Raw genomic sequence first — 26,709 nt, forward strand, 5'->3', positions numbered from 1 at the left:
TGCCTAGTGAAGCTTTGAGAGTTTGTTTTCTTTATGATAGAAATACTGTCTCTTGGAAAATGCATTGCTAGATCCGTAGGTAGGTGAACTTTCTGGTGGATCAGGGATTGTATTGACTTAAGCCAAGGCTGAATTAGTAATGCAGCTGTCCTGCAGATTCTCTGCACATGTGCATTTCCAGGTGGTAGACAGAGCAGAGTGTTAACTCGTTTATCTTTTTGAGGCTTCTACAGATTAGATTTGACATCCTGATCTGCCTTGAATTGGACTAAATTCCTCCATTTGTTTCCACTTTCTGCTTGTTCCTGTACCTGTGGTCCATGTGCTGCAGTGCTCGGTCCTATTTCCTGATCAGTTACAAATAAAGAAGTCAGCATTTAACTGATATTGCTGGAGATAAACAGTGGGATGAGTAGCAACATTCAAAGTTGAATGAAGGGGATGTTAAAGGGTGTGTGATGGAGGTGTCCAAACCAGGAGTGTGCCAGGGGGACTGGGGCAGAGGGTAGCGTGGGGAAGCACTCACAGATTGCCCCTCAGATACTGAAAGGCAATAATTCTCACAAATCTGTAACGCAAATACATGATACATTATATAATTTGTACAGGAATCATTTTATTAAGCATAACCTATGAATGTATATTATACATTCATTTTACTATCGTCCAGTAAGTTGATGTGCTAAAATAGAGAAATACTATTTTGTGCAGTGCATATAATCTGAGAGCTTTAATAGACTCTAATCCTTTAGCTTTTGATAGCCCTTTTCCTCCTAGGGATCAAAGCAGTGAGATATATGCCTCTTGTCACCTCTTTGAGGTGGTTAATAGATAGAAGTGACGCAGTACCTGTTATACAGGCACATTTACACATTTAATAAGTACTTTTATTAGTAGATGGGTTTTTCAGATATGTGTAGAGTTTGTGTCTTTGGAAAAGTAGCTTTGAGATTATTGTTGTGACACTTCTGGGCTTATTCTGTGTTTCAGCTGTTCGGAAAGTGAGTATCAAAATGTAGTCCTGCCTCCATTTTTAGTTATGGTTGAACGTTATCTGCTTTGTAGTACTGCTGTTTGTTCAATGAACGTAAGTGAGTTTCTTGTGTAAGAACTGTGGGATGGAAAGCAAGGTTTCTGTTAGAGAGCCTATCAGTGTTAGAAAAATGTTGTTCTAGGGAGGATGCCGATGGTATGTGGGAGGTGGAGACAGGGCAGCTGATGCCTGGAAAAGTGACATTTTCCAGTTGAAGCTAAGTGGGAAAGGCAGGGAACAGTGGTTTAATAAAGTAATGTTTCCCCTTAGATGTGGAGAAGCGCACAGTCCTTCACCACCTGTTAGAGACCAGATCCAGTAAGCAGGAAGAGCTGCTGTGTGTAAAAACTTAGACCAGAGTCAGGATGAATAATTCTAAGGTCACACCGAGGGAAACAGAGTTCCCTTTGGTAAGACTTTTTTTTTTTGTTTTACAAGGAGTAAGGATGCATGTAGATGAGAGATTCCTTTTGCTACAAGTTCATCCTGACCCTGAAATCAGAGCCTTGTGTTTCAGCAGAGGGGAAAGAGCTCTTCTGAAAGGCCAGTCCCAGGTGAGTTGTGATCTGCTTCAGATCTGGTTTATAAGATGTGCCCCAGGAAGATGCCAGTTCTGAGGTTTGCATCTAAGATACGCAGAGCTGAGGAAAAACCAGGAGTCTGCTCCCAAAGCGTGAGGCTTGTGAGCATGTTCTGTTAGCAGTTCCTTTGAGCATACCCTGGCAGAGCAGGCTGAGAGCAGCTTGTAGCATTTCCCCTGCTAATAGTTTTGTAAGTTCCTCATAATACAGCTTTGTGAGCAGAGTGAGGACAGCGTTCACCACCTTAACACTGAGCTCTTCCAAAACTCAACCTGTCGCTTTATTTCTGGGGTCCTACAATTGAGGGTTCGCATATCCCCAGACTTCGGCAATCTTGTTTCATTTTGGCTTGTAAGTGACCAGGCAGTTTTCAGCTTTTTGCGTGAAGTCTGTAGTAATTCAGTTTGTGTATAAAGCCTTTAAGAAGATGCATCTGAGGAGTGTATGGATATGTTTACTTTTGGACTACTGGGTTCTCAAGTGCTTGAGTGTGAAGGAAGCTCACTAAAAGGCATGTAAGGTACAAATATCTGAAAACCTGGTGCGTGGAAAAGCCTAATTGTGTCAACTGATTTTCTTTGTTGCTGTTGGAGTGTCAGAATTATTCTGTAAGAAATGCCTGACAACCAAAGGATGAAGTAAGAGCTTGGGGCTCGGGGACAAGACGTTGCCAGGAACTAATGAGGCCCGAGGTGAGTTTAAACTCTCTAAATGACACTTGGTGCCGTTTTCAGTGTCCCGCCTTCCTCAGCTCTTTATATTTCACAAACGCTGGGGGCGAGGTGCTGCCGCTTGTTTGCGCTTTCCGCCTAAGGATGCGCGGTGAAGCAGGGGCATGGTGAGTGGCAGGGGGCGCGGGCAGAGCGCGGCGCTCATCTCCACATCAGCCTCAAACCAAGCGGATCAAAGAGGGCTGGAACCGAGGGCGGGGAGCGCCCTGGGGCTCCCGCATCAGTGGGGAGGAGTCGGCGGGGCGCTGCCAGCTCCCAGACCTGCCGCCGGGACGGGAGGGCTCGACTCGGCTCGGCTCGGCTCGGCTCGGCTCGGCTCGGCTCGGCTCGGCTCAGCTCAGCTCAGCTCAGCTCAGCTCAGCTCAGCGCTCCCCGCTCGGCGCCGGAGTTGTGCAAGCGGCGAAGCGAGCGCGGCTGCCGGTGGCTGCGGGAAGAGCGGCAGCTCCCCCCCGTCAGTGAGTGGGGATACCTGGATGAGGAGGGGGCTGCTTTCTCCCTCGAGCTGATCATCTCTGGTAAGCGTGGAGAACTAGGTTCCTTGTGTTGGATCGTTTCAAATCTGGCCGTGAGCTCCCGTGCTGTGCTTTAGGTTACAGCTGCAGCAGCTCGGGCTTTCAGCGAGCGTTAGCGCGGAGGTTTAAGACTGTTGTGTACCTTCGATTTATTTACACTGAAATGGTACTTTGTAATGCAAGGAGGGTCCTGGGCTTGTAAAAGACTGCAGCGGGGTAGAAATGCCGGAGAGCTTAGGACCCTCCTAGCGCTGAAGAGCCTGGTGAGAAAGAAAAACACCCCCAGGGGTGGCGAGCCAGCTATTTCAACAGATGTGCTATTATTCAAGTGGTGTATGAAGTTTATCTTTTGGCTCAGCAGACGGGAGACGTAAAACCTACATGGGACATGAAGCGGGAGGGAAAGAAATCAGTTATGGCATGTTTAGCTTTCGAAGAAAATGATTGTTGGGTTGCTCGTGTAAACTGTGTCTTCTGTAGCTCAAGGTGAAGAACGCTCTGCTTACCAGCTAGGTGTGAGCTGCCTGATGTTCGCCCGCGTTCCCACCAAGAGCTTTGCTTGTTTAATACACAGTCGTTGTAAAATTGTTGTGTTTCTATTAAAATACGAAGAAAGAAGTGCAATTATCAGTAACAGATTCTTTAAAGAGGTTCAAATGTAGCATTTGAATTTGGACAGAAAACAGAAACCTGATTCTAAACAGATGGTCCAGAGGTTTCTTAACCTCTTTGGTAAGGCTGATATGGCCAGGATGATAGTGGGCATAGCCGGAGCTGTGTCCTCAAAAAGTGCTTGTGTGTCCCTCTACAACTGTAATACTTTAGATGTTAATCCCACAGCGTGATGAAGTCAAAGTCTGTGGAACTTTCAGTACGAATAACTCCTTTTACATCCAGTAAGAGATATATTTTGGTTTTCCCCCCTCAGTGTGAGCAGGATTAGAGCTATTTTGGACCCGAATATTTGCAATTGCAGAAACTTAAATGCCTTTCCTATGGTAATGGAAAGGCAGAAAGTTGTGTAAATAAGATTTAGTGTGATGACAGTCGCAGTTTAAGAAATGTTTGGGGTGGTTTTTAACAGCTTACCATGCTCTTAAGCTGTGCTGAGATATACCTGCTCCAAAGAGACATGCATGTTATTTCTTGTAGTATGTTTTGTTCCAATCACTTCTGCTTGTAGCTGTATCTCATTCCAAAATTCAGAGTATTTGAAGCTCTTTTTGTTCCTTGTTTTCTTTCCATTTTGCCCACCTATATAGATGCCTTTTCATAGAATTTTAGGCTGGTACAAAACTTCCGGAAGAGAATTTTAAGGGCTTCTTGTTGTTGCTTCTATCTATCGTTTAATTACTTATTGGCAATTCTGACTTTGAAAAGACTTTGTAGTTAAAGCACTGCTATTGATTTCTTTAGTCAAAGCCCTGCAAATAGTCTGCTGTTGTTTTACTGTTTGTGCCAGAAGTAACTTTAGCTTAAAAGCAAAGCAAAATCTATTTCTGATGTTCTGTTTTCCTCATCCTTCTCAGTCTTTCCCGGCTCCCTCACCTCACAGCTGCTGCTGGTGGGTCAGTTCGTGTGCCAGCTTTTGGCAGCACTGGTTCGCTGGTGCCCATCTGCAGCATGAGCTGTGGTCCTGGCATGGTGACATGTGGAAACTCCCTGTCACAGGAACTGCAATTCCCCAGCAAGCCTGCGACGCAGGAAATGAACTCATGTTGTCTGAGGTGCAGGATGGGGCAGCTGCTCAAGTTCTGAGGCTGCTCAGAAGGATGGAGGGGCTGCAACAGCTCTTGAAACTCTTGGTATAAAATGAAGGAAGGGGGGAAATTCCTCTTCTGCAAACCTCTTCTGCTTCTTAATTGTCTTCTAACTACTAGTGTGTGGTGCAAGTACTTAGATTGCTGAAAATCTGCTTGTTAATAGGGTGACATTAGTTGGGAAAATGAGTATTTATGGACTGTGCAGAAAATAAACTGACCTTAATGGCATTTCTCAAAAACAGAAGCTACATTTCAGCAGTCCTCAAAGCAAAATGGCTGCATTAGTAAGCATATCAGGTAAACTTGTGTGCTGATGAAGTAAGAATTCTAGAATCTTCTTGGAGGTGAAATACACATATTTAAAACACACTATAATACCTGAAAAAGAAATGGAAAGGGCAGGGAAGGCTTGTTTTGGTAGGTGACTGTATTTTGTGTAGAGAAAGCTTTTCAGGGAAGACCCAGTGGTTAAGAGCTGAGATGGAAAAGCAAGAACCAGGCTATTGAGAGAAACCAAGCACCGCATATGAACACATAGGGGTAAGAGCTGGGGAATTTGAAAAATGCCTAGCTGAGAGCCAAAATAGAGCTCAACAACTATAAAACATGAAAAAGCTGTTTGACTTGCTAAAGACCATTGCAGTGATAGATAACTAGACGTCTCCCATAAAACCCAGTATCAGCCACCAGGCACCACCTGCTACTCCTGCAAGCACTGAGAAATAGCAAAGATGTAAAGAATTTCGGTGATGTGAAGGAGGAGAAAACCCTCCTTAAGAGTGGCTGTATACTGGTTGGCACAGCAAACAGCCCAGAGAGGGTTTAACTGAGTTTACACACTGAGACCATTCGCCACAATGAAAAGCTTCAGCGTCTTAAGGGACTACAAGGCCATTATAATATTTCATCTGGAAGGAGACTTAATAGGTAGCACTGGGATTGTTAAGTGTTGCTTATTTCAAGAATGCACTACTTTTAGAATCCAGCTGGTTTAGATGAACTTTTGACATGAAAAGACTTTTGTTACTTCAGACATCATGTTCATCTCAGAACCATGACAGGTCTGGAAAGCTGGTTCAGCTGGCTGAGTGGCATGATGCTTTAGGATAACATTTTAAATGAAATGTGAGTTTTATCCTCTGTTAAATGGTAAATGTAAAGTCTTATAACCAGCTTAGGTTTGGTTTAGTGCAAGGTATAGGTCTTTGTTTGTTTGCTTTCTTATATGGTAAAAAGACCCCTCAACAGTTAGCTGTTCTCTGTCATCTTCAAAGATCTGTAGATTATCTGTACTAATACACTAGTTTATACCAAATTTCCACTACATCATTCTCTCTTGAATTTGCACTTCAACGAGTTGCAGTTGCAGGCCTTACAAGTCCAGATGGAAGTTGTTGAACCAATGGGGTTTTAAGTATGGGGGGTTTTAATCTTTCAGTTGCAGCGAGAGGACCAGGTGAACTTAATCCACATCTAAGAAGAACAGGCTAGTTGGGGAGCACCAAATCCTACCTAATTTTCAGTGTGGTACAGCATTACTTTATTTGCTAAAGTGGATGGCAGATGTCTGCTGGGTAAGCTGTGTTCATTGTTGGCCCCGCAAACAGTAGGGGGGGTTACTCCATGAAACCATCGCCTCTGCAGGCCAAGGTAATTTCCAGATACGACAGTCCTCCAAGCTGCTGTTTTGAACCGTGTGGCTAAAGTGCATTCTTAGCAGTTACCCTTAACAAGCATACAGTAACTAAAGATGATTCTAGTTTCCTTAGCAGTCCAGCTGGCATCATTTCTAAATAGATGTTAATGTTTGAAACGCCTTGTGTCCAGCTAGAGAGGTGGCTACTTAAGTGTGATGTATTAAACATGTAGGTGAGTACTTTTTCCAATTGTTTTTAAACTTCAGTTAAGTAGGGCTGCCTGTATTAAACCCTGTATTATTTACAGCTTCATTATGCAGAATACCTGTCCACTGCTTCAAAGCCTTCAGGTAGAAATTGGTATCAGCCTGAAAAATCTCACTCAATTGAGAGTTTGCTGTTCCCAATTGGAGAGCAGCAAATACTAACGCAGTCTGAGGAATGCAGCAAAAATAAATGTCAACACTGAAAGAATTCAGAGTTCTTAAAGACTGTGTTTTCAAAGATTCATATTTTTAGATGTTTTTCATCATGTTTTTTCATGATGAACAAATTCTTTGATTCCCCACACACATGTGTTACTAAAATCTGTGCTTTTACTTGTTGCATTTTAACCAGCTTATTTGTGCATCCTCTAGAGGAGGGATTCTCAGTTAACTCTTATCGTTAGTGCATTTCTTAGTAAGTTTCCAGTCACTGCAGTTATGCCAGAGGAGACAATACAACAGAGAGATAAGACTATAACCTAAGAACGTATTTTGGTATAACAGCTACAGGTGAAGTTTTGCTGTCAATGGAATTGCAGTTGGTTGTAGAGAGACACGAGTACTTAATTTTTAACACCCTCAAATGTGAGTGAAGCAAAACTCAGAGGACATTAGACTTGTCAAGTGACATCAACCATCTAGCATCTGTTTAAAGGAAAGCTACCAAACCAAACGCAAATGTACATCCCAACTCATTCTAAAGAGTTAGCTTGAGTCCCAGTTCTTAGTGGTGGCTGAATAAAATACTGAATCGGATGGCTACCTTAAGTATGCAGAGTAGTTTATCCGTCTTTAATACGGCATTGAAAGAGCTTCAAGATAAGCATGTGCTTCCATTGCCTTGCTTGAAGACTCCATAAAAATGGACAGAACTCAATAGTTTCTCAAGGCTTTGGAAGAGAGAATCAGCTTGATCTGTTAATATTTTTGTAGCTTGAAATTGTTCATGAATAGCCTTGTTCAACAGGAGAACAAAGGCAGAGTTATATGTTGTGGTAGGGATGATGATGATCCTTGGCTTTTCTTTGTATTTATTAGTTTCTGATGAGCCTTTCTGAATGCTCTGTTGAAACTCAAAAGGCATGTAGGTAGATATTGCATTTGTTGGGAATACTGCATTTTATCTTTGATCATATTAAATGGAGGCTGGCTGGAACAAAACTTCTAATTCCCGTATTGGTGTTCATGAGGGGCACAGATGCACTGAAGGTCCCAAGCCTCTGTGTCTGTGCTGGGATTGCCGAGCTTCTGTGTGCTTACATCTCTGTTTGGCACATGCATGCTTTGCGTGTAAATGTGTCGTTTCCTTTATAAACTGATTTGAAACAGCTACTAAACATTATGTCCTGTTATCTCAATGGCTGCATGCTGCAGATGTCCTGGGCTTAAAGCAAAAGGATGGTGCATCTGCCTTCTTGAAGCGGGTGAGGTATTTGGAGTATTATTTCCCTACCTAGTTTTCAGTTACAGTAGTAGTCTGCAGGACAGTAACTTTGAGTGTACAGCATTTTCAAGTGATATACATGTGTCAGACTAACTTAGAAACCAGAATGTAACAGCATCACTGTGCAGTCAATCCCAAATATAGAAACAAGTAGCCAGAAATTCCCTAAATGCTGCCACATGCCTCAAGAGGAGCTTTCTCTGCCTTAATGTCAGCTCTTGCTCTGTCCACTTCAGCAGGCTTTGAAGCCGCCTACAGTGCGAGAGGGGAACAGCCTATTCAAACACAGTGGTATTTCACACAGCTAACGTACCTCTTCAGACTGAAGCAAAGTTTAGCCAGCCACTTGAATTCACTCTCTGTGCTCAGCAGAGAGTCCTCCATGGGCTTGACTTGTCTGGGCCAGGGTAGGGGGTACCCAGCAGGAACGTGTGGAATTGAAGGCTGGAAAGAATACACTCGTTGAGCAGCATATTCTCCTGTTCTGAGCAGTTATCTAAATGCAAGTGATTTCCCAGGGCATCTGGCTCTGCACATGATCTAGAACAAATAGCAGAGGATTAATCTTCCTTCAGATGTGAAGGATTTAGCTATGTCTAGGAGAGATGCTGCGCGGAGGTGGGGGCTGCTGGGGGCAGCATTCCACTCTGCAAAGCGCTTTCTGCTCAGAATTGGCATTCAGGTAATTAAATAGCTCAGCTAGCTGGGCAGGCTTAGCTCTCTGGGCACTCAGCAAAGGTATCGGGGAAGAAAATGAGATAGAAACTTGCTCGCTTACCTGTTTTAATCTGTATGTTGTGTCTTTCTGTGAAGTTCAGTGTCTGCAATGCAAGCCTTGCAATTTGGGCTTGGGATGATTAAATTCAGTAAGCAATTAAATTGCTTAAATTCAGTGTTAAAAAGGTAACATTAAGTTAGCCAAAGCAGTCGTAATTAACTGTCTTTTTAAAGCACGAGTTAATTTAGTCTTCTAAATAGCACATAATTAGTGTTCTTTCTCCTCTTCCCTCCCCCTGCTATGTCACTTGGGAAGTAAATTCCTATCTGAGTGTGATGTTTGACCTTTCGTGTTATTTATCAAAATAATAATCTCCAACTTATTTATTAAAACATGATTCCAATTACCAGGGGGGAAATTGGCTGCTGCAAGCGCTTCAGACGAGTTCTGATTTTGAGCCAGGCTCCTCGGTCCCCCTTCCAGTGTTAATAGTTTTTCACTTACTTACATTCTGCTTGAAAAAGACAAGGCTTTGGAAGAAAATCTTTACTATCCTTTATTTACAGCACAGTGAATTTGTTAACTGCCTTTGGAATACATGTCACTCAGAAGCATGAGTTTCTCAGTCAGCCTTAGTTGAATCCCGAGTTTGTTTATTTTGAAGCTTGGGTTGTGTTTAGTGTTTTGAGCTTCTGCTAAAGCCATAGTCCACCCTCCAGAAATTGTGACAGATGTCTGCTGGAGTGGCTTGAGTTATTTAAATGAAGTAACGCCTTCCAAAATACAAATATGTCTCATTTTCAATAGAAATTTGAGATGGGAAGGGAGGTTATTGAAACCAGCACATTAATGATTATTAAACAACCTCTGCTGTGTGGTCCTGTCTCCTGCTGGCTTTCAAAGCGCACAGGCAAATTGCAGTGCAAGGTGTGGATGGTTACACAGGTTATACCAAAATCTGTTTTCATAACTAGAGGCTGTTACTTACTCTTGTTCCCATGCATCTCAGCCACTAGTTGTTAGCTGTGACCCAGGGACTGTTAAGTGTCTATTCATTTGACTTATGCCTTGGTTTATTCACTGAGCATTCATGCAACTTCACTCTTAACTTTTTGTTAAACAAATGAAAGTCCTTCAAGACATTCCTGGCAGTGTGTGAATGACTCCTTTCTATTTCCTTGTCTTGTGGAAGGTGAAGATGAGAGAGCAGCTTTACTCACTTTAATCTGAAGTTATTTCTAAGCATCTGAAAACACCACAGCTTTGTAAACTTTGCTTTATTTGTTTCTTCAGGAGCACTGCGTACCCATTGAGAACTGGGAGCATGGCTATGAGCAACGTCAGTGACTCAGTGATTCTGAGTAATGGCAGCATCTTGTCAAACGCTACAGGCCCAGGTATTGTTGCAGCTTCTGATGGAGACGTCACGGCCCAACAGCTCCCATCCAAGGAAACACCAAGAGCAAAAGCGAGTCCAAATGGCTGCCTCCAACTTAATGGTACAATCAAGCCATCCTTTCTGCCTTTAGACAACCAAAGAACTCAGCAGATGTTATCTCAGTGCTGCCACCCTTGTCCATACCATCACTCTTTAAGTAGCCATAATAACAAGCAAGAATGTCATTCGGTGGTTGGCAGCTCTGCACCATCTCCTATGACTTCATGCTGCATGCAGCCACATACTGAGTATTCAGCATCTATTTGCCAAAAACACACCCCCATATATCAGCCTGCCTGCTGTCTTCAGCCCTCCCCATCCTTCTGCCTTCACCATCAGTGGCCTGACCATTTTCAGCATCAGCCTGTGCAGCAACATGTAGCCAGGATAAGGTAAGCAGACTGTCTTATTTGTTAGTTCTCAGAGCGGGTAAACTTTCCCAGAACTATTTCATTTTCTTACACACGCAGATGATGAACCAGATTTCTTCCCCAGTGTTTTCACAAGTTAATCTGTGCTGTATTACCAACTTTTTTCTTTTCTGGAGAAACCAGGTGAGGGAACTAGTTTTTCTGGGCCACATGAATAGTCCTGAAGTGAATCAGCTCTTTTGGGGGGTGGAGGGAGCATGTTTTTCTTCTTGGGGGTAGTCTGGAAGCTCAGTGACTCTTTTACAAGGCATACTGTACATCTATATTTGTGTGAAACAAACCAATACAGAGATAACTAAGAAAATCAAACCCAATACGGAGATAAGAAAACTCTGGCACAACTGCTATTTCTGCGTAGTCTAATCAAACCTTATACTTCCTCAAAAAGATGTGTTGAAAAACACTTCCAATAATTCTATTTATGAGGGTGTTTTTTCTTTGTCAGGTCAGCTGGTTCAGTGAGTTGTCTCCATGTCTTCTCAGTGTGTGTATCTGCTGAGCTTCAAAGTTGTGCTCAGATTGAGAAATTCTGGATTGTTCCAGGTTTTAATCCTTTCTATCCTCCACTTCATATGAACTTGCCTTTTTATCTGTTCGCTGCCTTTGGCATTCCAGTGACTGTAGTCCCGGCTATAAGGAGCAACAGTCATAATCTGCAGACAGTAGATCCTGGTCAAAAGCAGCCAGTTCAAGAGGCAATGTCTAAAATCCAAATTCCCTGTTGCAGTAAGACACTTCTAAGCTTTTATGCAGGGTTATTTTTTCCTGAGTTGCTATTGGGCCAAACCGGACAAATTTTCATGGGGGGTAATAAAATCTACCCTTCTCCCTGTCAGCCGACATCTGCATCCTTGCCTGAAACCTTGGAGCTCTGAGTATATCTTAGTCAGTTCTAATCATTTTATCTTGATGAAATGTATGAACTAATTTTAAACTTCTGAGAGTATTAGTCTGGGACAAATATGTAATGTGGAAAAAGTCAAAGTGAATAAAGCTTTTTCCTTGAGGTGAAAGCAGATGAAAATAAGGATAATGATAAAATGTGCAAATCAGCTTCCCTCTGCCAGAAAATGGAAAAAATCTTCTCAGTTGCTGGAACTGCTTATGATCAGGCATGTTTTTTCCACCCCATACTTGTTTAAATGTTAAGTAAAGATGAAAACTCTCATATAATTTTGCATGCAAAGGTATGCAGGATGTTGAGCCGTTACAGAATCAGTCATACTTTTCAGACTGTCAGAATGGGCACACTGATTTCAGTGTTTTATTCCCTGTGCAGCAGGACTGTTAAACCTCATCTGTATTCCACAGTCTTAAGGGAGGGAACAAATATGATCCAGAATCTGGATTTCTGTGCATACTGTAGAAAAAAAGAGCAGATACGATAAAATAATGTTTTCCATAGCACTTCATAAATACAAAGACTTTGTTTGAACTGCTGTGATTGGGATCTTAAGCCAAGATGCCTTTTTTCATCTTGTACTTCCTTACCATGGTGTGCATTTGTACATAAATGTTCAGAAATTAAGTAATGATTTATGATAAATATTCATCTTACTGTTAGCAGTCAAAATGAGGATACAGTCTCGCCTTTAAAACATGTGTACTTAGTCACTCAACTGTAGGCATTAGGATACTGTACATATTCCTATCAAGTGGTTACTGTTTAATTTCTGGACTTGCTTCTAGATAAGGCCATCAGTTTTCTTGGTCAGATGATACTTGCAATATGGCTCATAGGTCAGCAAATCAAACGAGTCCATCTTCTAAAAGCCGCCCAGCTTCTGGTAGCCATTACTTGTTCTTTTAGCTCTAAATATGTATTAAATAGGAGTTGGGTCCCGTGTCATGTTGGGGAAGCTGGACTTTCAACTCCTTAAACTGGCCATGGCTGCATTAATGGACAGTGCATGCAACTGACTGTATCACTTCTGTAATCAGCATGGAACCAAAGAGATCTTTTTTTTTTCCCTCTGGATAGTATACAAGGCATGTCTAATGTAATGGTGTCCTGTTGCATTGTGAATCTAGTTTGTCATACTGAGGTGCCGCTGTCAATGAGACATGTTGGTAGATGGTAAGAGCAGGGAGTGAGTGGATGTAGCCTTGCAGGTAGATTACATACATGCTTAGGAAGAAGCAAACTGTCTCATTGGTACTTTGCAGTGCTGAAGAGAATAGGTGATAAATATGTATTAATTCTTTACATGCTCAGGTAACTTTCTATAGACAGAAGAGTAACGCTTCGGGGTGTGATATTTTTACATCGTCTTTGTTCTGCACTCTAGTTTTATTACATTTTGAGCCTATAATCTGCACAACAGCTTCTTCTTCAGATACTTTTCTTATGAGGCTAAGTTGGAAATCATCCAGTTTTCTAACACGTGCATGTTTTAACAGGGTTATTTAAAATGCAGGTTCTCATACGATACATTAAGTTCAGTGTGTAGTGAAACTGGATTTCATTTTGGTTATTTGTTTTTAAAAAATGCATTCAAATGTTGTTGTAAGTTTAAGGGGGGGGAAGATGTGATTAGATAAAGGGGGGTGAATGCTTTCTGCAAACTGTATCGCTAATGCTTACAGCTCTGGGCAGGTAACCAATTGTTTCAGCACGACAGGTTTTGTCAGGTTTTGAAGCCCAAGGCTTAACGTTTTTCAGTGACCTAATATTAAAGGAATGTGGCTCTGGTATATCATTGCAGATTGGAGCATATAAAGAAGACAGATTGAAATAATGCCACACTTGTCCTGTCCTCTTAAAGCTGACTGGATCTGGAATTTTGCAATGTGTTCAGCTTTGAAGTTTAAACTAAATTACATGCAACTGTCATCCCCACACCATAACTTGAGTGTCTGGGCAACTGGTACCTTTTTGAGATGGGTGAAAAGGGCTTTGTAGCACAGAAGAAAATATTTGCAATGGTCGGTGGTTTACAAAGTGATTGTGGCAAGAAATTCTATTGTAAAAGTAGGTAAAATACCTCAGCTGTTGGTTGTAATGATTCTGACGTAGATTCATCTGTAGATGATTTTGTAAAGCTGGAAGATCTTGAGCCAAGTTCTCTCTATTTGTGCACGTATTTAAGATGTGGTTCATTCAGCCATATTCATACCTCTTTTTTTAGTGGGCATAATATCTTGACCACACAAATACTCCTTGAGAAATTCCAGCTGTCTCCCCATATCAGGATGTGATTGTCCAGGGAATTGATTTGCTCTCTTACAACAGTTTCTAAACTTACCTGTTTGGAGCATGGCATGATTAGTTTTTCTTTTCAGGTACTATTGGAAGATTATTTTTCCACCCTGACCCTTTGGAGGACTCATGCTGAAGTAACCTTTTTTGTCTGAATGCATACTGAATGTATGTCTAGAAAACTGCAAGGCTTAGAGGCACTGGAAGATGGGTAGTTTTTGCCCCTGCTTTCCTGCCTTCTGCTTCTATAGACATTTCTGCAGGTAGACAGCAGAAATGAGAAAGGAGAACCAAGTATGACTGTTAGTCTGAAGAAATGGAAGAAGAATGAAGACTGATGCTTGACAACTGGAAACACCAAGCTAGGAGTCACTAGGGAAGAGTGAAACTGTGCAGCCCACCAGCATGTTTAGTGGGATGAAAGGAGGATAAAACAAGTAATGAAGGGCTGCATATTTTAGCAGAACTGAATGCTGCAGTAAAGAAATGTAAAACCAGAAAACTCTTAAAATCATTCCTGGTATTTTTCAAAATCTGTTCTTTGTATAGACATGTATGCATGTAAATAGTGCATTGTGCATAATAACGTAAGTGCATTCAGAAGAGGAAGAATGTGCAGAGGTTTTTTAGTAAGTCATCTCAGGGTTGTGGAAAGCATGGGGTAACAGTGCTGTGCATAGCTTATTGTCTCTGGTACCAAATTGAACTGCTTCCCTCAGACTTGTATGTGAAATGGAAAACACCAGTTAAAAGCTACTTGTGTCCTTACTAATCTTGGTGCCAGCTCTTTTGGGATCTCTCTTTGGTGATACAATTTAGACCGATGGACTCGGAGACAAAAGGTAGGGGAGAAAGAGGTCAGGGAGCTGTGAAAGAACTGATGGATGCTGCTGCTGAAAAGGAAGCTGCTCTAAACTGCCAGTGCCTGTAGTACTTGTGCTGCTGCAATATCAAACCAGTAAATTCATACAAATACTCTTTGCTCAGAGGAGAGCTGCTCTATATCACCTACCATTATTTACATTTCAAGACTGTGCTGTTAATGCTTTTAGCTGAAGCAGATAAGTAAAAACAACTGTTCTGAAAAGTATTGGAATGATCCTTTGGTAAAAAGTACAGAACAAAAGGACATGTGGGATAGAATAATCTCACCATGATCATGCAGTCATCTCAAACTAGAACATGGAAATACAATCAGTTTAAAGCCTCACAGAACCATTGGCTTGACATATATTTAAGATATATGTGAATTGTTCCCCGTCCCCCACCTGCCTCGTTTGGAAGTTTTATGTCCTAAAGCTTTGATAGTTTGAATTGCTGGATTCAAAGATTTTGCTTGCTAGACTAATTTCGGTTCTAAGCAAGGCAAAACCCCTACTGCTGTAGAGTCTGGTAAAGCATTAATATGTCCAGACTTACTGTGCATCTTCCTTTCAGTTAGATTTAAGCCTTCTTTTGAACTGTTTTGGCATTTCAGATTTATCTGCTGGTTCTCGGATTCTGAGTTCTGCTGTATCTCAGAGAGAGTTCTGTGCTGCACACTGTTTAAACAGCATTGCAGATAGACTTGAATGCTTACACTTTAATTAATACTTTAAAAAGCAGATCTTCAGAAATTAAAAGCTGTGAAGTGAGGGCAGCGTTATTGCTGCCTCTTACATTATAGACGCCTCTTTATATTTTCCTTCTAGTTACTTGGCATAAAGATTAGAACCAGTAAGAAAGAAAAAGCTCTTGTTTTTTTCAAAAAGCAAGGGAATGTTTGCCAAATACCAATCCTAATAACAAGACTTTGTTATGAAACGGCTCCCTGCTTGATTCCAGGAAAAGGATAACTGTTATCTAGTACATTCTGCATGGCTTGCAGAGCTGATTATACATATACACGTGTATGTAATATTTTCAGATACTCTCATTTCAGCAACATTAGCTCCACAAGAACTATGTAGAGTTTTTGAACAAAGCAGTTCCCACCTGTCTCAGTATTTTCTTTTGAAAGTTGTTAGCTTCTTCTATGTTTGATGCATTAAAAGATACTTTGGGTTTTATATGAAATGTGTGCTAACGTCCTTTGTACGAAACACGTGTATATACTGTGCTATAAATGAGGAAGAGACTTGCTCCTTCCTCTAGGAAGATTAAAAGTAGGTATCTTTAAAAACCAAACTGCTTAGGTCAGATTTTTGAAGGTTGTTTCTAAAACTTTGTATCAACCTTGAGCCACTAGAAGGCAAAAGCTGTTACTGTGGTGTCAAGGCTGGTTCAGATGATCCCGGAGGTCCCTTCCAACTTGATATTCTATGATTCAGTGTTCAGAATATTGCAGATATCTTGATTCGTGCTGTAGGTCCGGAGTTCCTCCATGTTGGTAATTTGTATGGAAACAATACAAATTCCGGCTCTATTCTCATTTAAGCTATATATTCCTTGCTAAAATAGGAATTCTTTAGCCAATAGCTTCCCAAAATGGCGAGGCTGGAAGCAGAAAGTTATCACAATCTACATGGTCCCTTTTGTGTCACAACATTAACAGCCCAGTGTCATACTTGGGGATTTTGATGTAGTTAAGAAAAGGAAAGGAAATGTGTAACATTCTCATGCTTCCTTCTCAATCCGAGTCCAAATGTGGGATTCTCTGTTGCACAGATGTGGAGGAAGAGCTCTCCCCGTGACCAAACAAATGAACTGGTTCTTTTGTTTCCTGGAAATAATTCTTCATGGCAGTCAGTAATTAGAGCTGTGCTTTCTCAGTTTTAGTCATCTTGCTTACTTTTTACTTCTAGTCTTCTGTTATCCCTCAGTGTGATACCTTTAGCATTTTCTTCTGGTTTTATTAAATCATTTACTCTTCCCATGGTAATTATTGTGCATTGTTTGCTGTGCAAACACCACAGTGCACTTTCCATTAGTCTTGCACAGAGCTGAAAGTAAAGGGGCTGACGTGCAGAGACCAGAATACAAATAAAAAATGCTATTTATAATTCAGTGGCTGACCAAATTAAAAATAATGTGCCTAGCAAAATATTAAGTGCACTTAAACCCAACCTCAGTTACTAGGCAGTCCAGGGGATCTTTGCAGGCTTTTAATTGTTCTCATTAAGCATTAATAGTTGTCTAGACTTCAGATTGCTTTGAAGCAAGCAGTTTTGCAATATAAAAAAAGGGACTTGGAAGGTTCCTGCTCTGGTCTGAGTGTGGCTGAGTACCAGCCTGGCCCTCTTTTGACCTTTAGTCTCTGCCGCTTACAAAGTCCAGGTTCTGTGTGTGCTTGAAGATGGATTTCCCATGCCCTGTATCCCTCACCTTTCCTTGAACAACAGAAGAGCTACTACTTAACTACAATCTGCCAGGCCTTTGAAGTACAGTCTTCAGAAGGGCTAAAGCTGATAATGTGAGGGAAGTGGTGAAACATCGTCCTTTCTTTTGTACTTAAATTGACTGGAAAACCAGCATGGGCTGTGTTCCTTCTTGAAAAGGTCTGATCTGTGTGAGGTTTGAGATGACTTAAAACTGAGCATTTATATGCATGTATTTGTCAACCCGCCCCCCATACAACAGCCAAAAGGATGGCAGCTTGAGTGTTTTGCCCATGAGTAGTTTTTCTCTTGCACTTTTAATAGTAGGTCGTGATAAGGTTCAAATGCGAAACAAGACAACACTAGAGAAGAAAGATCAAATGTCTGAACTAAATGTTGCCAGTGACCTTTTTCAGCACTCGTAGATGGGGTTTGAAATATGAAAAGTTTCCAGTCTTCCTTTTGATGGGGGAAAAGTGCAGAGTGAGGGATGTCAACTTTGGAAAGCTCTTTGTAAGTTACTGTCGTTATCTCTGTCTCTAGCTCCTTCCAAAATCACTCATCCTTCCTTTCTGATATTTCAATGTTGTTTTCATCTCCTAGTAAGTAATAATTGATGCGCAAACCAAAACAAACCCTAAATACAAAGCAAGAGGGAAATAACAGAGAGTGCCTGAGCAATTTGGTATTAATTTTGCTGCACTAAGGTTGCTGTGAGATTTCTGCCCTGGATATCTGCTGAGTAAAGAAGTCTCTTAAAGACTTGACTATCAATGAAAACAGAAATGAGATGGTGCCACTAACAGTACAGGTGAGGGGAGTTACAGGTAAAAATCCTGGTCATATTTCAGAAGGCTTGGTCTGTCCATTTGGAAATTAGGTTTTGTTTTTTAATAAAATGATGAAGAGCTGAATGTACTGGACTAGAAAAGCTCTCATGCATCACTGCTTCAGCTTTTCCAGTACTTTCAGTGATATTAATGGGATACCTTTCCACAAAATTCTTGCACTACATTTGCAGTTTTTAGGGTGTTCATTCAGTCAAATGGATGAACTTTGGTTAATGGTTTTGATTTTATTAAATCTGTTTAATGGTCTGTTTAATCTTACAGTGCCTGTTTAGCTACAGCTACAACACTGAAAAGCTTGAAATGTTCAGTAAATATTCCCCTTTTTGTTTGCTTACTGAGCAAACACAACAAATTTAATCTGAGAGGTATAGAGGGTGATGTTGCATTATATATGTAGTTTTTCATCAGTGTCAGCATAAACTAGAGAACCTTCTTTGTACAGCTGCTGACTAAATCCTTTTAAATCTTCTAATTATGTTGAATATACACTTGGTTTATATAATTTAAAAAATTATGGCATTCTAAATGACTACATTCACAGACATTGGAACAGCGGCTCAACACCAAAAGATATGTTTGAAGTGAAACACTTTGATGAATTTAGAACAAAATTGCTTAAGTAACTGTACTTTCATTTGCTGTAAGAGTTTAAATATGTAAAAAGATAAAAACTAGTGTTTGTCCCCATAGTCAGGAGAATAATATGGAGCAATTGGAAGGGCTTGTAGTCTAGCTTCAAGAAAAGGCCTCGAGTTAAAGGAGGTTTTCTGAGAGCAAAAATGAACCCCCTGGTGACTTACATTCACAAATTCTTACATCTGCACAGGAAGGAAGACTGAAGCATGTACCACTTGAATTGTGGTGTATGACAGTCTGAAGTATCCCTAGTCCAGAGTAAAACTTACATATGCTTAATGTCAATCATTAATGCCTCTAAAAGCGTGGATTTCAGCCTCTGTGGAGAAATACCTTGATAGAAATAGGCACTTTCGTACATCTCTTTCGTTCTGTTTAGTATCGTGGGATGGAGGTTTTCTGGTGTGTATGTTGTGATTTCTTGGGTCATGTTAATTTCCTATCTGTCAGAGAAATACAAGATGTGACCATGACCTTGTGTTGCTCCATTCAACTGGGAAGTGTAATAAAACAGCTTTGAAATAAAATATTTCTAAGGAAAGAACTTTCTGCTAATAAAAATGCTGAAAACTTCTCTAGTCATCATTTAAATCCCAGAACATATTTATTAATTTCACTGTAGTTACCAAGAAAAGAAAAAAGCCTGATAGTTTTAGGCTTGTAAAGGATCTTGAAATAATATTAGTCTGCTCCAAATTAGCTGTTGGCTTGTTTTCAAGTAATGATTCATGGTGGTATTTTACTAACCCTCTTTTATTGTCTTGAATAGTTCAGAACTTTTGTTTAACTTGCCAAGCAGTGCTATAAGTGGTCCTGCCCTTAGTACTTCAGAACTTAAAGGAATATATATATATATTTTGCTTCAATTAAGCCTTTTGAAGAAGGATGCACTTTATATTATGTATAAACTTTGTCATTTAAAGCTGGGACAATCCAATTTCAGTGTGTGTGATGGCAGTTTTCTTATTTGACAGTTTGACAACTGTGTTTAAAGTGGCTACACTCATTGGAGAAAAGGTTAGGGAAAGAAGAATGCAAGAAAATTAGGGTGTATGTTACTTGGCTTCTACATACACTGTCAATACTTCCTACCAAGTAGATGATTTACTTCCCCTTCAAGACAAGTGAACCAAGTAGGTGCTCTTGAGAAAAAGAGCTTTCCTCGTAGTTAATAATATTTAGGCAGTTGTTGATGATGAGAGAGAAGGCATTAGGAGTCGGTATTGGGAAAATTGTTTCCTAGGGTACCTTAAGCTGAAGACTTGGCAAGTAAATCCTGGGCTCCTGCATGTAAACCATCCATATGGAGCAGTGAGGAAAAGAAGAGGTGGGGAAAAAAAACAACAAATTCTGAAGATGTTTATAGGAGCATTTCAATTTCATCATCCATATAGTATATATTTACAGAAGTTTTAATTTTAGCATATAGTGAATTATACTGGGATGGAAAATACTATTTCAGTTGGAAGGGACCTATTGTGTAGTCAAACTGCCTTATCAATCTGGGGTTGACCAAGTTGAAGCATGTTAAGGGTGTTGTCCAGTTACCTCTTGAATGCTGACAGGTTTAGGGCATCAACCTGCTTTCTAAGAAACCTGTTCCAGTGTTTGACCACTCTCTCAGAAAAGAAATGCTTACTAACGTCCAGTCTAAACCTCCTGTGGCACAGCTTTAAACCGTTCCTACGTGTCCTGTCACTGGATACTAGTGAGAGAGCTCAGCGCCTTCCTTTCCACTTACGCTTCTGAGCTGTAGAGAGCAGTGAGATCACACCTTGGCCTCTGTCTCCAAACTAAATTGGGGGTTGGAACTGTGTGATCTTTAAGGTCCCTTCCAACCCAAACCGTTCTGTGACTGTACAAAACTAGACAAGCCCCAAATCCTTAGCTGCTTTTCATGGACTTTCCTTCCAGCCCTGATACTAAATTTATCAAAATAACTTCCAAATGAAAATACCTGTGTATAGGATGTCAATATGATTGCATTCACCTTTTCTGTTGACTTGATGGAAACATATTATCCTGTTGTATGCTGGCACAAGCCAGAAGTCTGTCACTGGGAGATTTGAAGACTATCTCTTTTAATATTGGTTTCAGAGCAGAAAGTAAGTGAGCAAGACCTTGGCTTAGTTGAGTATATAGTTTGCCACTGGTGCTTAAGGACTCTGGTTTTACCCAGTGTGCATGCTGTAGGTCAGTAAAGCATATACTTTCGCGGTAAATTTAAATCAGATAGAGCAAGAATCACTTGGACAATGATTTTATTATTGTTAACAACTTCCTTACAATTGTTTTCCTTGCAGAAAGGCAATGTTATTTGCTCATACTTGCTGTGATCATAGAGCAGATCCTCAGGTGGAACTGAACAGGTAGGTAAGAATACAAGAAAAGCAGATAAGAACCTTTCTAAAGCTTGATATCTCAACTATAAAAATGTGCATTGACATCTGTAATATATACATATCAATTTTTAATTTTTGATCTTTCCGCTACAAAGACTTTCATTTTGTTTAATTTTATGCCAAACAATAGTCTTAGCAGAAATAATTCCTAAATATAAGATTAAGCAAAGCTGCAACATTGAGATTTCACGCTTTGTAATGGGATGAAATAGCAGTTAGTCCCAGTTTATCTAACCCTGATAATCTAGAGGTAAAAAATTCCTTTTGAATTGTTCCCTAACATTTTAAGTGGGAGAGAACAAGAAAATGCTTTACATTTTCCTTGCTTTCAGTAAAACCTTAAAAAAAGGCAACTTACGAAATTGAATTCTCTGTCATCTTTACAACATCCTTCTGCTGTAGGTTGTCTGATTCTTTAAAGATGTAAATAAATAAAGCTGAGTGCAGACAACTAGAATAAACACTATGTTCAAAAACATCTAGAGAGCTCCTGATTAGAATCAAGGAAAACTACACATAGCAAAAAAAAAAAAAGTTGGGAGGCTTGTAAAAGGTTTTTTGCAACTTAATCTGTTGGATTTGTCTGAGTGATTGCAGTGATTGTTAAAACGATAAAGTACATAGGTGTTAAATCTGATATAGCAGCAAAAGCTAGCTTGATATTTGAGAGCAATTCAGACTGTTCTTATGGGTCAGTGACATTCTGAAAACATGAGAATTTTCCTCCTACAGGGATTTAGTTTGTATTGTATGTTCTAATGGAAGATGTACAGTATGATGCGTATCCCATTCTATGCTGCAGGGATTTGGCTTACCCTTGAGTGTTATAATGACAAAAAGCTATGTTTTATCGCTTCTTGTAACCAGATCCACCAACAAAGGGAATAGTTTCCCTCTGGCAAAGTAAAGCATTGAGGTCAAACACCTCATAATCCTTCAACAGGGGAGTCTTTATATTGATTCCCCCCTTCCCCAATAAGTACAGTATTTATTGTAACTTAACATTTTTTACTCCAGTGAATAAGTGAAAAGTAAGAGTGCAAAATAAGGTTTTCTGCTATATTATTTTTGTATCAGTGTGTTTAGACACCTGTGGTATCCACAGTGCTTCAAAAAAGAAGATACAGTCTATGTCCTAAAAAGTAAACTATTTCACAAATAGGCTCTGTGTTTTTATGGCTGTAATGTTACTGGTATCAAGAGAAATAATACATCCCTCTTATTAATATCTGCATGAGGAAAGTAGAATTAAGATCATACACAACTGTCAAGTGTTTGTCTGTGCTGCCAGAAACTAAAGGTGTTACAGGTCTACTGCAATGTCTACAGTTCTCATTTACTCCATCCCCAGTTTTGCTGGAGCAGTTGTCATGATTGCTTCTGCTGCTGCTTTATCTGCAGTACTGTTAGCGATTGCTTTACACCCCCATGACAACTACTTTGTGATAAATAGCTGTGAGAAATACATTGATTTTCAGGTTTTGTGCAGCTCAGTGCCAAATGCAGTTAGTTTTCTCTGAATGATTGTTTGGAAATTGGGCTTTTCCTACTCAAGTTTCTGTCACCATTTGCATGCTACACTCGCACCTGGGTTTGAGCCCTGCAGTTCTAGTTGGTTTCACTGTTCATGTTCTAATGTCAGTGAGCCTGTATCTCAACTGGATTTGCGAAGGGATGGTGTTTATCAGCAGCATGTTTTCATCTGACACCAGTTCCTGCAAGAAAGTAGGGAACATGGTTGCAAAGGGTTGTGCATGTCTTTTTGAGAATCTTGTGGTCCAGTCACCTGGAGGTTCATAATAAACTGCTTGGTGACACCAACAGTATGAGGAAGAGCAGCACTTCCTCAATGAGTGCTGGTTCCAGCTGGGAGATGGCACCTTTCAGGAGGAGTACCTGTAATGACAGTGTCAGATTTATCTGTGGTGCTGTTAGTTATTTCCTTACACCTTAGAACAGGGCACAACAGTCCCAGGCAGTGCCTCTGTGCTGCCCTGTGTCAGGGCAGTAACCCCAGAGGCTGTAATTTTAGTCCAAAGTTCAACAGGTTTGTTGTTCCTCCAGGGAAAATGACAGGAAAAGTACTTCTACATCCGAGCTCCACTCTCTACATCTGCATGCTGTGAAATATAGAAATTAATTCCATATAAGTAGCACGAAGTAAATGAGAAATCAAACTTTTAGCCAGGGCAATATAAGGAGTTACAATAGGAATTCATCATGTTTTAGGAAGGTATTCTTTGGATAAGTTAGTACAAATGTTTTGGAGTGCATTTTTAACAGACTTAAAAAAGAAGTTACTATTGGTGTAGGCAGGAATATTCCTATTCAAAATCATATTGGTATCTCTTTCAACCTTTCAGGTTATTGGTATCTGCTAGCACAGGTAGAGAAATCTTCAAAATATGCTTCAAAACGTGGCCTGTTCTCCTAATTTCCTGTTTCATGGCTACCTTCTGCAGGGTTTCTTGCACCTGCTGAGGAAGCAGCTAGCATTTATTCCTTGTAGTGTGAGGTGAAGAGGGATACTTGCCCTTCTCACAAATGACATTTGTGAAGAAAGACTGCAAAAGAGTGTCTTGGAATATGTGCTATAACTCATATTGTTCTCTGACACATTCAGCTTTGTATTCCCCTGAAATGCATTAGGTTAATGAAACAAATACACTGCAAAAGCAGTAAGCCATCCACAATTTTTATCATTAACTGTTAAATTCATTTGGAATGATCCCATGCTGAGGAACACATTCGTGAAACATGGCTTCGTGCCATGTTAATGTCCAGGTGATGTGAAGGTTGTAAAACTTGCTTTCAACTCCCTTGTTACACCCATGCCAATCTATTTACTCTCATGAGAAAACTCATTCAGTGCTGTAACTGAAAGGAAACTTTGGCTTCATTGAGAACCTAAAGGCAGGATGTGGCCGAATGGCCACAGCGTGTTCCCTCAGGAAGCCAGAGCACTAGTCATCATCTTTCTCGGGCTGAAAAATATGTAAAGCAATAGGAATGTTTTGTATGTGTGAACTGCCTCTATTCAAGTTGGTATTTACACAAAGGCGCAAATGTTTTCTGTTACCTCGTTCAAAATACTGGTAGAAATGCTGAGGTTATAAGTGCTTATTTAGGCTGGAGTGGTGGGTATTAAAGCTGTCGTAGTCCAGTCCAAACCAGTGCCCCGGACCATCCTCCTGGTATTGTTATTTCCTACAGTAAACTTTCAGGTGTTATAACAACACTTTGTAAAAACACCACTTTTCCTTTTCACCGTGTTGTATAGAAAGATGCTGGACAACCAGGTACGTGTAGAGAAACGTCTGGGGTTTTTGACCAATCTGTTTCTCTTTTCTTTATGTGGTTCCTAATGGTACAATGCTCAGTCTAAAGTCTGCCATTACGAAAGGATGGGATAAAGCAAAGAATCTGTTGAATAGGCGCTGAGACTTGCAGTAAATGGCGGGAGAATAGAGCCTGTCCTTTTCTTCCCCCTTCCTTTCTCCCCCCTTGGAGCATAGATTAGATTTTAATCAGTGACTGTAATTTATGTAGTAACTTGGTTGTGCTAGTCCCATCACAAGCAACTGTGATTGTCACTTTCCGCTATCAAACTTGTGAGAACGAAGCATGGAGGTAATTTAATACACAGATCAACTTGGCTTTTGTCCCAGCAAAATAATGGAATTCACCATTTCTTTCTCATGAAAACTGATGAGGATGGTTTTTATTTCTCGTCTAGACTTTTTTGGAGTGATGTTATTAAAACTGGCTACAAGAAAGTGTAATACTTCAAAAATTAGATACAGCAGCATTAATTAAGTGGGAAAGATCCGGTTTTACCATGCATTTCTGTATTTTAGAGCATAACTAAAGAACTGGGGGGGGGGCATAGTTTTCAGGGATAACTTTTTCCTATTGACCAGTATAATAGAGTCGTCACAACAGCTGCAAGGGATTGGTTACACTGCTGGAATTCAGCTGGGTGTACAGAGGGGTTTTTAATGCATGCTTTGCGAAACAAAACAGTTTGATAGCAGGTGTGACCTTTAACCCTCCCGAACTTTGAAGAACTTAATCATCGTCGTTTGTTCAGCACTGAATATATTTTGCAGGTGGAGGAAGCAGAGGGAAATGTAGTTTGGGTTTGATGGGAAAAAGGGGAGGATGGGGAATGGTTGTGTTTGGTATTTTTACCCCTTTCGGGTAATCCAGATTAGTCAAAGTTAACTTTAGATAGTTCTATGTAAACTAGGTTTTACACTGCGCTGAGAAGATTTGTTTTGTCACGTAGTTGCAGTGGCATAATGGAAAGACAGTAAAGCTTGAAGAGATTTAAAGCCCATTTACTAAGATTTTTGCATGCAGAAGGGGCTGAGAGCTGTGGAAACAGTGAATATCCAAGAGGATACATTAAGAAGGCACCTGCATTGTCCCCACAACTTTATTGATCACCTATTAGTCCTTCCCAACAACTGTTTGTCTTGCCAGCTTTTTGAGGACAAAGGCTAAGTTGAATATGAGTGTATGCCGTTTAAAATAATTCACATGTTAGAGTATCTGGTTTTTATCATCCATTTGCTTATCCATGTGTGGGAAGAATTAACTTGGCATGTGCATGTATATTTCATGCATTTTCAATTACTCTCTTTTTTTTCCTCCTTCCAGGCCAGCCAGACCATTCAAGTTACCAAAAAGGTGAGCTCTAATACTGTCACATGTGAGGGGTTTGGAATTATGAAGGCAGTAAATGAGCTGATAGCAAAGCTGTTACTCCACACACGGTGCAAGAGTAAGGAATGTTCAAGGAAAATAGTAGGCAATCAAAATAAAGCAGTTTTAAAAAGAGGAATGTATTTCGTTATGCAGTGGGTAATGGATTTCTGAAACTGCCACAGGAGATAGTGGAGGCAGATAGCATCAGCAAGTTCAAGCAACATTTAGAAGACTTGATCTGCAGTGGGGTCCCTAAATAAACACTGAAAGAAGGAGCCAGGGACGACAAGCACTTTTAACATCCCTAAGCACACATCTGTGACTCCTGGGGGAGCAGGAAGGGGATAGGACCATAGGAGGTCGCCAAAGAGACTACATGTCTCCATAAAATCCTGTCCATACTGTGACAGGATTTTAAAATCTCTGCTGATTTCAGTGTTCCTTGTTTTCAAATAGTTTACAACATTTTTAATCACAATCTACTGTTCTCTGTGTGCATGTACACTTTCTGCACAAGCGTAAAAGCTCTGTGACTCAGAACCTTTCTGATTAGGGGTTATTCTGAGAAGCAGCTTGACTGTGTCATCAGTAATGATAAAACAACCTGACAGAAAAGGTCAGAAGATTTCATTGTAATGATCTTTCCTCTTTCCTAAAGCCAGAAACCCCATGCAGTCATGAGCAGTGACTTTGACTGTATATGCTCTGAAGAATGGCAGAGTCATAGAAAACAGAGCAACTTAGCTGAAGCTGTTAGTGCATCAGTAATAGTAACCAATAGGAAACCATTTCAAGTGAAAATACATTAGAAACATAATCCACCTTTAGGATTTGCTTTCAGTAAGGAGCAGGCCTGTTTGTTAAATACCTGTTTTGAGTTACATAAATCTGTTTGTTAATATGAATTCAGTCATACAAATAGCTGTAGATCATAGCAATCACTTCACAATATACAGTATGTTTCTGTCTCTGTGTGACACTGGGTAGTGGTTTAACCTGAGTATTTCTGCATGTAAGTACTGAATTGGAAAGCTTAACACTGTCCACCTGTTATACTGTTC

General features: G+C 40.4%; 1 protein-coding gene across 6 annotated transcripts in view; it reads left to right on the forward strand.

Moving 5' to 3' along the window:
* DISP1 (dispatched RND transporter family member 1) overlaps positions 1 to 26,709 on the forward strand; it is an 87,761-nt gene that overhangs the window by 45,430 nt on the left and 15,622 nt on the right. Inside the window, exons 2-4 of one of the 6 annotated variants that reach the window (XM_061475482.1) lie at positions 9,979 to 10,515; positions 20,840 to 20,905; positions 25,601 to 25,630. In XM_061475482.1, coding sequence (XP_061331466.1) covers positions 10,010 to 10,515; positions 20,840 to 20,905; positions 25,601 to 25,630 — 602 coding nt within the window. In that variant the 5' untranslated portion in view covers positions 9,979 to 10,009. Of the gene's footprint in view, positions 1 to 2,706; positions 2,879 to 9,978; positions 10,516 to 17,524; positions 17,563 to 20,839; positions 20,906 to 25,600; positions 25,631 to 26,709 lie in introns of those variants that run through there. The other 5 variants (XM_061475481.1, XM_061475479.1, XM_061475483.1 and 2 more) reach the window with 5 other exon arrangements.

The sequence above is a fragment of the Pezoporus flaviventris genome, unplaced genomic scaffold, assembly GCF_033815535.1.
Source record: "Pezoporus flaviventris isolate CSIRO_AGI_PZ_B2104156 unplaced genomic scaffold, CSIRO_AGI_Pfla_v1 ptg000083l, whole genome shotgun sequence".
In the NCBI taxonomy this organism is placed as follows: domain Eukaryota; kingdom Metazoa; phylum Chordata; class Aves; order Psittaciformes; family Psittacidae; genus Pezoporus; species Pezoporus flaviventris.